Source organism: Hylobates moloch, unplaced genomic scaffold (genome assembly GCF_009828535.3).
Source record: "Hylobates moloch isolate HMO894 unplaced genomic scaffold, HMol_V3 SCAFFOLD_21, whole genome shotgun sequence".
Classification (NCBI taxonomy): domain Eukaryota; kingdom Metazoa; phylum Chordata; class Mammalia; order Primates; family Hylobatidae; genus Hylobates; species Hylobates moloch.
The window spans coordinates 52554614-52567169 of NW_026652296.1; the positions used below are offsets into that span (position 1 = coordinate 52554614).

The following is a 12556-nucleotide window of genomic DNA, read 5'->3' on the forward strand; positions in this document are numbered from 1 at the left end:
CAATTCATTGTTATAAATTATAACATTATAAAAGAAACGGGTAAATGTTCAGTGAAGTTGAGGGCAAATAATCCTCAATGTAACTTTAATATTTAATTTTTTTTCTAGTGCACTATTTACCTGTAACAAAAGTTGAGTCTTGTTAGTTGTCTTTTCTAATATTTGCTACTTGGGTCAGAACTACTTATGCTTTTGTAATTTAGGGACATGAATGAATTTTAGATGAGTATAGTGTGGCAATAAAAAAATTTGTCAAAAGAGCAGGGACCCCGTGGGAATCTTTTGTTCTAAATTCACCCAGAGTTTTTTCTTAGGGCCAATATGGGATTTAACAAAAGAGACCATGGGAATGTTTGTGCTAGGTACTGACTATCTCTTTCATACCCACATTGTCACCTTATCAGTTTGTATATACTTTTTTGGTTCAAATAACTAATATGACAGAATTATGGTCTTTCGAAACAGAAAGACCTTTGGAGATTCTCCAGTCTCGTGGCTTCATTTTCATATTAGATACATGACATGGTTTGGGTGTGTCCCCACCCAAAATCTCATCTTGAATTGTAAAACCCACAGTGTCAAGGGGGGGTTACCAAGTGGGGGTAACTGAATTATGGGCGTGGTTCCCCCGTGTTGTTCTCATGATAATGCATTAGTCTCGTGAGAGCTGATGGTTTTATAAGCATCTGGCATTTCCCTCGCCTGTACTCATTCTCTCTCGGGCTGCCCTGTGAAGAGTCGCCTTCCGCCATGATTGTTAAGTTTTCTGAGGCCCCCCCAGCCATGCAGAACTGTGAATCAATTAAACCTCTTTTCTTTACAAATTACCCAGTCTCGGATATTTCTTCATAGCAGCACGAGAACGGACTAATAAAGTATAAAATAAAATAGAGGCCAGAGAGGAGGATGTGCTAAACAGAAGCGAAACATTTTGAAAGTGAAATTCAAGCCTCCAGTTAGAGAGAGAGAAACAAAACAAAGTTATCTTAGTTTAGAAAGACTGAGAGTCACTTTCTCTACACTCATCCCCACTAAAAACCAACTATTATGAGCAGTATTTTAGATAAGTATTGCACAGGGTGGTTATAGAGCTCCGAATTTTTTAAACTGAGTTATCTTTGAGATATTTTCCCTCTTTGACCTCTCTTTCAAAATTAAAACCTTGTTCTTCTTAATGATTTCCAGGCTTCTTTATCCATCTTCTCACCTTCTCCAATCCACTCTAAGGCAAACCTTGGCTTCTCTTATTTTGGTCCATCATAAGTCTACCTTTATATGACTTATTAAATTAAGCATAACGATTAAGTAAAATTCAGTCAACATTAATAAGTACTTGGAAATATATGTTGAATATTCTTTTTTTAAGGTTATAAAATGATATTAAACACAAGGAGAAAAGTGCTTGTTTGTGAGTCTAGCTGGCGCTGTTGTTTCCAGGTTCTGAAGAATCTAAATATATTGGCTCTTTCTCACACTTGGCTACTTGTCTTGGAACTTTGAACTAATGAGTTAGAGAAACTCATTGCAGCCAATGAAATTACAGTGATATAAAAATAACTGCGCTAGGATGTTTCAAAGAAAACAACTTGTAAGAAACATCAGAAATTAGGACATCGAATTAAATGTTGAGAAATCATTATATATAAACTCTTGGAAGTTGAATTCTTTGTTGTAGAGATCTAGATTGCATATACCACTAAGTGAAGACTTTTTGTAAAATTATACAAATATAAACAAGTGTGTTTGGTAGAGGCTTGGATTTTGATATAGCTGCAAAGCCATCCTTGATTAGAAGCTAGTACATTTAGGCAACATTTCTGTTTTTAAGGGCACACCCTTATAAGCGGCTAGTAAGTTTCAAGGATTCCCTTAATCTGATAGCATCTTACACTTCATGCAAATACAAGGGGCATTTTCATAAAAGAACCCTTTTGTCTGGGTAAAGATGATATTTTTCTTTGCACAAGTATAGATGTATAGTTGAACAAAGGGAAAACACAAAGTGATGTGAAGTTAATGCATTTTCTTCTAAATATATAAATGTGCTGGACAAATGGAATATAGATAAATTGGTTCTATTTCTAATTATCAGGGTTCATCAAGTCTCTGCCTGCTTCCCTTCTGGGAAATAGGTAGATACTTTAATTCAACATTGTCACTTATGTAATAGATGGATCTTACTGTGTGTTGCGAACAAAAAGCAAAGTACAATTCCCAGTTAGTTGTACTCTGGTCATGTGTCTTTCAGATAGCCATGTATGGCCTGTAGCCCTATTAAATATTTTTGGAGAACACCATAGAATACTTTCTCACATGGTTATTTTTATATAGTACAATATATGTATATTTATTATATGTGTAAAGGTAACAAGACAGTAAAAATGTACATATATTTAAGACTTCAAAAGCATAAATCGATCTATTAAGGGTAACATTCTTTGGTCCCATTACTCCGTATTTAAAATATAATCATTATATGCTACAAGAGGGGTTTTTCTCCAGGGAAAACTTACTTTTTGAAATTTCAAATGACTCAAACTTGACTGGCTGAATGTAGTTCACCAGGTTAGACATTTCTTCCGTGGCCATAGCCTCACTTCCAGCGGTCCCCTGAAAGTAGGAATAAAAAAGAAAACATTTCCAGAGTCAGCATTATGTTATCAGTTATTTTCCTGGGAAAATGACAACATGACTCAAGCATGCAGAAAATCATCCCTCCCTTTTTGAAAATTACAAAATGAAAATTCATTACAGGAGAAAGGCAACAGCAACACCTCATTTTATAAAAGGGAGGGAGGAAGGGAGGTGGGAGGTTGAATGGTGGCTGGTAGCATGGCCCCAGCATAATCACTCCCTACCCTCTGCCCCCTCCTTTCCATCTAGAAATGCCTGATCTTAGCCCCTCTACAGGCCTCAGACTCAGATCCTGCATTTTACTAAGGTCATTGGAATGCCCATCAAAGTTTGAGAAGCACTGAGCTATAGCTCATCTTCCATTGCAGGGTGTCCATAGGTGTTGTCTAAGGTTAGTAATTTTTTTTAACATTTATTTTAAATTCAGGGGTACACGTGCAGGTTTTTTTTATATAAGTAAACTCGTCACTGGGGTTTGTTGTGCAGATTATTTTGTCACCCAGGTATTAAGCCTGGCGTCCATTAGTTATTTTTCCTGATCCTCTCCCTCCTCCCACCTCCACCCTCAGGTAGGCGCCATGTCTATGGTTCCCTCTATGTGTCCATGTGTTCTCATCGGATTCGTAAATTAAGAATTCACTGTACAATAAGGAAATTATTAGGTAGGTGGCCGCCAAATGAACTGAAAATTGTTAATAATAATAAAAAGGTTGCTTTGTGGAAGTGGGCAGGGGTGGGTAAACAACTCCTGCTTTCCTTCATCAACATTCCTCCCTCCCTGCCTTCTTGGTTCTTGATGTGTCTTAGACAAGCAGGATAGTATAGTGCAGGGATTAATGGCTCGGGTTCTAGAGCCAGCCTGCCTGATTTCGAATCCCAAGTCCACTAGTTAGAAACCGGGCAACCTTGGGCAACTTACTTAACTGCTCTGTGCCTCAGTTGACTCATTTGTAAAATTAGGATAAAATCAGTTTCTACAGCATATAGGGATTTTTGATTAAAAAATAAGTTAATTTATGTGAAGGAGCTTAGAACAGTGCCTGGCAAGTGGTACAATCTCATGTTGCTTTTGCTGTTATTAGCTATGACATATGACTTTGATAGAGTTTTTAATGAAAAAGAAAACCAATAATGCAGTGTTGGCACAAGATGGGCCTCTGTAGAGTGATCTAATATTTTCTCACATTTTTAGAAGAGAGAACGCATGGAGATGAGTTTCTTTTAAAAACTCTGGTAGTATTGTTTAGGTCAAATGTTAACTGGAAACATTCGTTTGCAAATGGACTATCCAATTAGTAAGAGAGTTTAAAAATTATTTAGAATCACTGATCAGAAATTATACACAATTGAAATCATTCTCAGGAACATATACTTTGCCAGATATGGTAAGCTGTTTTCCTCCTGGAAATAAAACATTGAAATTTAGTGGGGGAACATAATTAAGCAGAACTTTAGACATTAAAAAATAATTCTAAGAGGAAGGACGTCAAGTCAGAGCAGCTTATTGTTTGTTTCATTTTTACTAAATTGTGGAGCTACAAGTGCTGAGACAGAACATATCTAACAAGTTTGAAAGCAGATTCAATATAAACTTTAAAATATGTATTTTTAAAGAGAGACGGTGTCTTGCTCTGTTTTCTAAGCTGGAGCACAGTGGTGTGATCATAGTTCACTGCAGCCTCAAATTTTTGGACTCAAGCCATCCTCCTGCCTCAGCCTCCCTAGTAGCTGGAACTACAGGTGTACACCACTGCACCTGGATGTGTTTTATCTTTCATTTTAACTTGTTTTTTAAAAGTATGAGGTCTCTCTCTGTTGCCCAGATTGTTTCAGTATAAACTTTTGCTAAGACAAAATTCTAAAATTCCAGTTGATCTGCTTCTGATTCTCTTCTAGCTTCTATGCAATTAATGTTTTTGAGCTAATCAAGTTACTCGGGATGCCTAAGTTTATATAAATAGGTAGAGCTCTAGTGTTCCAAAATTAAAACAATGCAATGAATGTCACAGTTCTGATCATTTTTCTAAACCCCATATCTTCTCTGGACTTTGGAACTTTTCATAAGCCATTTAATTGCCTCAAAAATTGAAGCTGGCAATTGGAAGGCACAAATCTACGTTTTGCCACTAGATGGCAGAAAGTGACCATGAGACAGATCCAGGAGGGTACAGGTTGGTGGAATGCCTTTGGGACCAGAAGCCCTAAGTACCCACCTCATCCATTGAAGATTTTTTACAGTCATCATCATCATCGTCATCGTCACTTTCCGTATCAGCTTCTCCTGTCAAATTTTAATAACAGCTCATGATGTCAACATTTCAACATTTAGCTTTAAAGCACTTGTAACACATATTTTACCTAAAATCAATTACAGATTTCCTTGGAAGTTGGGCTTTCTGTTTGTTTTAAAATTATTTTTTTCAGGGATTTAAACTTCATTCGTTATAGAAAAGTATACTGACATTTTGAACATAGATTTTTTTTCCCTAAACTGTCTTTGTTAATAAATACCACTTAAAATGTCAAAATTCTATAAAAAATGCTTAATATTTTTTCTATATATGTTTTTAAACATGGCATTGAATACAGTTTGCTGGCACTGAATACAGTTTGCTTTCTGTGGTACATGTATTCTATTTTGATATACAAACACTCTCTCAGGGTCTCTATGACCCCAAAACAGATAAACTATCCTTCCTTCATCTTTCTCTCCTTTCCCACGCCCCGACTCTTCCATGCAATGCTTGGCCAGCACATAGCTCAGTGATCTTGTGTTGACATTTTTCCCAAGGCCAGAGAGGACCTTGCAGAAGTCAAAGAAGTTAGGAGCTGGGGCAGGAACTCTGGGGCTTTGGCAGCAAAGTCACTACACAAAAATCGTGAAGGGCCAACTTTATCCTATGATTTGTCTGCAAGCTTATTTGATGGATGTATTGTCATCACAATGAAGCACATATCATAGAAAATGCTGATATTATTTTTAAGAGGGCAGGATAACATGGGTGAGTCCTTAAATATCAGCATGATTGGAAACCTAACTCCATCAGAAATCATTCAGCTTCATATTTAGCCAATATACAGTCATTTAAATGAATTGTTTTTCCCCTGAAGAATTAATGGACATTTCTGCTAGGTTAAATATTCATATCAGTATGAAGCATTACATTCTTCCATAGCTATGGGCTTCAGTCAGACCCAGAAATATCCATTCTATAAAAAAGATTTTCAAGTAAAAATTCAACGAGGTTGTTCTAAATTGTTCGAAGGTTCTAAATTGATTTAACTACTATCTTTCAGGGTTCACACAATGCAATAGCACGATGAGCCCAATAGATGGCAATAGTGGTTCAACAATGAAGTAACTTGCAACCCCGCCCACTGCCAGCCTTCTGAAAGTTACCTGCCCTACTCGATTTATATAAATGGAGACAGTACCGCTGCACTGCCCTCTGAGAAGCTTATAAATGTTTTCATTTGGCAGACACAGTTCAATTACTGAATGACAGCAGTGGAAAAAGTATTGCTTAAAAATCTCCAGGGGAAAAGAGATTTTTGGGACCAACAAGGGTTATTATGTATTGGATTGTTTATTAAGGAAAGCCACATACAACCACTTTATAATGCTGATATTGTGTTAGTTAATAAGGTGAATCGATTATATTTTGGATAGAAAACGTATCTCACTACTATATTAGAGACACATTCTTTTAGGGTATTGCCACTTACGCATTTTTATAATGAAATTTTTGTCCCAAGTTCTTATTACCTTTTTTTAAAAAAAAAAATCAGAAAGGGGATTCTTTTAATTAAGTAATTAAAAAAATTGCTTGGCAGAGCTTTCTACAACATACTTCATGAGACCCAACAATTCGCAGTCATTTCCAATAGCCAATCAGGTCATCCTTTAGTTTCTGTGGGAAAGAAAGAATTTATCTTTCTTTACTGTAAAAAGCAGAAACCTGATTTTTCTCTTGTAAATCTTTGGAGGGATGCTGGGGGAATCTTGTTGAACTATAAAAGATACCTTACGTTACCCTGGTTCGTTAGGACAAGTCTACTAGCAAAGGGCTGAATCCTGCAAGAGGCATCTGGCCAACGGGGGCCACGATAAGTAAACTAGCTTTGAAATACAATACCTTTCACGTTTTTCAAGTCACTTGAGTTCCCAATACTGTGAACATCTACAAACCAAATGGTAAATTAGCGGCGCTCTTTATTCAGGGGCCTACCTACATATTAAAATGTCCAAAAGTTTCCACTGATTGCATAATAGACGACAGGGCTAGCTTAGGAAATCTACTGAATAACTAACAGACTGTTGCCCTTCCTCTGTATTAAGCAATAATGTTCACTGCCTGTAAAAATCGTCATTTGTGTTATGCATCCTGTTAATAAAAGGAAGAGAACTGGTAGTGGGGAAGGCAGATGGTAAAATACACAAGCACCCACACTCAACGGATGACAAGGTTTGCTTGCTATCGTTCAAGGGATAGAGTTGTGTTAGGAAATAGGTGTGAATGATAGGCCTGTTAAGGATACTCACTTCCAAACTTCAAAGAGGACATTTTTACTGAGTACAAAAATTATTTTTGAAAAAATGTTGAAAGACATGCACAATAATGATGAAAGTACACATTCAAAAGCTACAGGACAAAACCCTTTCAAAGAATTATATAATGTCTGTCGATAAAGATTTTAACTGAAACAATAAAAAAACAGGCAATTGAGACAGAAAAATAGAAGAAAAGATAAATCAGAGTTTCAGGCTACTTTTTTTTAACCCCGATTGTCCTAGAGTTTATATTTTAATTATTTTAAAATCTTATAACTGATGTATAACAGGCGTACAGAAAAGTACACATGTCGTTAAGTCCACAGCGCAAAGAATTTTCACCAAATAAACGTGTCTGAGTAAATGATATCCAGATCAAGAAACAAAATATAACCAATCTCTAGAAGGCTCTTGGGCTCCCTTCTGGTTGCTTTTCTCCCAAGGGAACCCATTATCCTGACTTCTAATAAATAGCATAAATTAGTTTTGCCTGTTTTTGTATGTTATATAGATTAAATCATACAGTATGTAGTTTTTGTGTACCTGACTTCCTTTGCTCAACATTATGTTTATTTATAGTGATTCATCCACAGTTTTCATTTAGTTATAGATCATTCTCATTGCTGCATATTCCTCCTTTGTGTGAATATACCATAATTCATTTATCTGTTGATGGGTATTTGGTTTCCAGTGTTTGGCTATTCTGAATACCGCTGCTTTAAGCAATTCTTGTACGTGTCTCTTGGTAAACCTAAATACACATCTTTAGCAAGCATATACCTAGGAATGGAACTCCCGAGGTACAGGGAGTGCATATATTCAGCTTTTGTAGGCACTGCTAAGTGGTTTTCCAATTGATTGTTCCTGTATTTAACTTACAACTGAAAAACTTCCTAGAGTCAAACTTAAAGTTCCTTCCACTTAATCACCCTGCAATCAGGAGATGTCTGTAACGCGATTTTCAGATTGCCAAGCTTCTGACTGAACTTGGAAGATAAATTAGACTAAATGACAAATAATCCAAAGGAAATGAGTGACCACTGAATTCTTTTCTCATCAACCACAGAAATCTATTTCAACCTTAATTTAAAAGGAAAAGAAATGATATTAGGCATCCTCTAGGAGCTTCAAAAGATAATTTAAGTAATTTTGCTATGTCACAGATTTTAAAAAGTTCTTTAAAACATGAAAAAATTGAAATGCCTAGAACTCTTCAGCATATCATCAATGACAATGCACCCAGTGCCCAGTTCTATCGTTAATATTTCCCATTATGAAGCTTAAAGTCATATGGTCACTCTGAAGACTATTTGGCTTACACGGTAGCCAGAATAATGACCTCCCAGAGATGTCTCTGCTCCATGAATATGTTAGCTTGCATGATAAAAGGGACATTGCAGGTGAGATGGAGTTAAAGACCTTGACATGGGAGCAATTATCCTGGATTATCTGGATGGATCCAATGTAATGACTTGAGTTCTTGCCAGCAGAGGACATTTCCTGCCTGTGGTCAGAGGGAGATGTGACCACAAAAGAAAGGTTAGTGAAATGCAGCCTTGCTGGCTTTGAAGCTGGAAGGAGCCCCAAGCCAACGAATGTGGGTGGCCTCTAGAAGCTGGAAAAAGCAAGGAAACAGCTTCTCCCTTAGAGCCTCCAGGAAGGAACACAGCCCCGCTGACACCCGGAGTGTAGCCCAGTGAAACCCAGGGGGCTTCCTGACTTACAGGACTAGAGGATAATACATTTGTGCTGGTTTAAGCCACTAAGTTTGTAGCAGCAAGAGGAAACCAGTAGTTTAAAACTGCGCAGAAATAGGAATGTTCAAAGTCCTTCTAAGCTAATTTCAGAGTAGCAGATTCTTTTTTTTTTTTTTTCTTTTGAGACGGAGTCTCACTCTGTCACCAGGCTGGAGTGCAGTGGCTGGATCTTGTCTTACTGCAACATCTGCCTCCTAGGTTCAAGCGATTGTCCTGCCTCAGCCTCCCGGCTAGCTGGGACTACAGGTACGTGCCACTACGCCCAGATAATTTTTGTATTTTTGCAAGAGACAGGGTTTCACCATGTTGGCCACCAAAGAAATGGGGTTTCACCATGTTGGCCACCAAAGAGACGGGGTTTCACCATGTTGGCCAGGATGGTCTCGAACTCCTGACCTCGTGATCCACCTGCGTCTGGGTCCAAAAATAGTGGTATTACAGGCATGAGCCACCGCGCACAGCCCAGAGCAGCAATTCTTAAACCAACACAAAACATGACGGGGAGAGCCCACCAGCCCCTCACCGGCTCCTGGGGATGAGGGCTCGAACACGCTGGAGGAGTCACTGTAGGTGTTGGAAGCTTGTTCTGAGAGCTTCTTTTTGCCGCTTCCTTCTGATGACTTGTGTGATTTCTTCTTATTTTTCACCAAAATTTTATACATTAAATCCATAGGGCTTGGAAGAGGAACTCCAGATTCCAGCTAATAGAAATGAAAGGCATATTCTTTAAAAATACTGCTCCCTCTTTCAGATCCCCTCCCCAGACCCCCAGCTCAGCTGTGGGTACCAAATGTCTAGACTGTTCTTCCCTACCTTCAACACTGCTCATTAAACTCTTAGTGTATCCTGCATGGGAGCTAATTTTTTTTATGTCAAAGATATATTTTCATTACTATACTTTTTTTTGCAACATATTCTACATGAAGAAGACCATAGAAATGTACTGGTAGATTTGATGTACTAAATCTGAACATTTATGAATTTTCCAATGGACCATAGAAACCCAATTGTCTTGATTTAGGACACATAAGAAGGCCCTGGCCTGAATTTTTGAAGGAGGGAAGCCAGGCATCTGCCAGGAGGAGTTGGTAAAGATGGGCAGAAGCTTCCAGGTGAGCCCATGAAATCATTTTTTCAGATGCCCCTTAAAATTGGCAAAATCCCCATCCTGGTACTAGGTAGTTTAGCTGCACATGTCCCTTGCATCAACAGAAGTGGATGAGGTGGCTTCGGATTTCCTCCCAGCCCTAAGATTCAAGCTACCATATTTGCAAGCCTTATTTTGACTGTTTCAAGTTTGTATATCTAATGGGAAAATCAATTTCCCATCAGGGGGTCATTAGATATTGTATCAGAGAGCATGTGTGCAAGCCACAAGATAGGTTACTTTAAGAAAATCTATAGAATGCCTAAGTTAGTCCTCTATTCTTGGCTTGCAATGAGTGTAGGGACTGGTATAAACTCACTTACAAATGCATGGAGATTGGGCAAAAGGGTGCAGGAAGGAAAATGCTACTTTAGGATATTTCTGCTGCCTTCCTTCCCAAAGCAGAGATATCATCATGGCAATGGGCAACCTGAGTTGTGCCACACCAAAAGGTGCATGCAAGGAAATAGAGAACAGCCAGAAGGGACAGGCCAAGAAGACATTGTGCCACCTGCAGTGCCCTGTTTTGCCAATCCATTCATCTCAAAGGGGTGTGATGAGGTTCCCTGGAAGTGAGCAGAGGCCTGTCCTCTTGGACTGTCTCTACGGGCTGAATGTAATTGTTGGGAAATCTACACTCTTGATTGAGTTTCATCAGGCAGCCAGCGAGAGAGAAGAGTGTGGGAAGAGGAAGAGAGCAGAGGCATTCCTCTACCCTTAGTGGGGCCCATTGCTGGTGTCCTCCTTGTCAAAGATTTCATCATCAACTGCATTAATCTTAGCAAGAAACATAAATATGAAAAAGAAGTAAGTTTTCCCTCAACCTCATTCATCAATAATGCACACATTCCTTCAAGGACAAACATCAAAACTGCTTACTGGGTATTTTTCCAGGGGCTCCATGAGAAGGGCATCCCCAAAGATCAGTCGGCAGTATTCCGCCATCTTGGCTTGCTGCTTTGGGCTAAGGGAGAACAAGAACAGAAGAAGGAAAGCAGGGAGGCTTATCCAAAGAACCTGAACATGATTGCTTTGTGTTATTAACTACAGAAAGAAGTAATTCTCTAATCCCACCCATCAGGATTGGTTTTTATCATCCTAGATCTTTATCTTATGTGAATTTGAATAACATACACAGGTGGACAGTGAAGGCATTGATGTGTGAGGTGGTTCCCAAGGTAGACCTGCATAGTCACAGGTGGAGGGGACAGCAGGTCATTTGCTGTCACTGGAGCCTTGAAATTCCCAGAGGTAGAGGCTCAGTCCCTTTTGTTTAACTTACTGATTCCAAGTCAATCGCAAGACATTTGGAGAAAGAACCTTTTCATATTTCCATGTAAATTATCAAGTGAAATTTGTAAACCACTGCTGCAAAGGAGTGTTTATGAGGAGATGAAAGAGAATAGATAAGGAAGGATGGCGGGGAGGGAGCTGAATAGGGAAAGAGAGACAACGGAGAGAGAAAAAGAGAGCGAGAGAATCTCAAAATGTAGAAAAGGGCAGACAGGCAAACAGTGTGTCCACTTGGGGAAGCGGTCCTGGAGGAAAGATAAAGGTAGCCGGCACCTTGGGGAAAGGTGTGTGCAACTCATATGTACATAATAGAAAAGCAAAAGTGGTATCATTCTGAATATGTTGCCAGTAGGGACCTGGTATAAGGGAAAAAGGCTGGCACTGCAGGGTTTGCTGAGCTGAGTGACAGGATCTGAACCACTCTGGGTCTATAAAATGAGGAGAATAATAACTGTTCTTGGAAAGGGACAGAGGATGCTGAGAAGATGAAATGAAGTAATGGATGCAAACACCTTTGAAACATTAAAAGAGCAGGGCAAATGTAAGATGACCCCACTGTTACAAGGCGGCGTCCGCCAGACAGACTAGACAAATCCTACGCCCAGTAACTTGTAAACACAGCTGATACAGGGGAACATTCATATTCTTTCAATGCTACTGCTCCCCTTGACCTTTCAAAAGCAATAACTTTTTTTTCTCATTTCGTGGAATGTTAAATATCATTATAAAGTTATCCAATTCCTTTGGGTTTTATGGACTTTGAATTTGATCTACAGTCTGTCGAACTTGATTTCCAATAGTTATCTCTACATGCTGCAATGATAATACATTTTAGCAGGACTGCGACTGTACTAAGTAACAGCGATGAAAAGCCTTCTTGATGAAAACTCAAATTGATCATAAAATGTGATTCTTATTTTCATTCCCTTTTCCATGAATGTTTAAGCCTGGATCATGGGCTGTTTTTTTTTTTTTTTTCCTGGGGTTAGGGGGGTGGTATTGAGGGTTCAAATCATATTGAAATGGTCCACAGGAAAAGTCACTATTTTGTATTCATTTTTTTCTTTTTAAAAAACAAAGTATGTGCTTTGCGGGGAAAGTGAGTTCTCTGGCATTTGAATATGAAACCCCAAAGTCACTGCTTCCTTGGAACTGCAGGGAGAGGCTAAGGAG

General features: G+C 38.6%; 1 protein-coding gene across 5 annotated transcripts in view; it reads right to left on the reverse strand.

Moving 5' to 3' along the window:
* The window catches only part of PLCB1 (phospholipase C beta 1), a 767658-nt gene that overhangs the window by 172041 nt on the left and 583061 nt on the right, over nt 1-12556 (reverse strand). For all 5 annotated transcript variants that reach the window (XM_032143066.2, XM_058433160.1, XM_032143068.2 and 2 more), the window contains 4 exons: nt 10970-11054; nt 9467-9644; nt 4848-4915; nt 2514-2610 (listed from right to left, as the gene is read on the reverse strand). In XM_032143066.2, coding sequence (XP_031998957.1) covers nt 2514-2610; nt 4848-4915; nt 9467-9644; nt 10970-11054 — 428 coding nt within the window. The remainder of the gene's footprint in view (nt 1-2513; nt 2611-4847; nt 4916-9466; nt 9645-10969; nt 11055-12556) is intronic.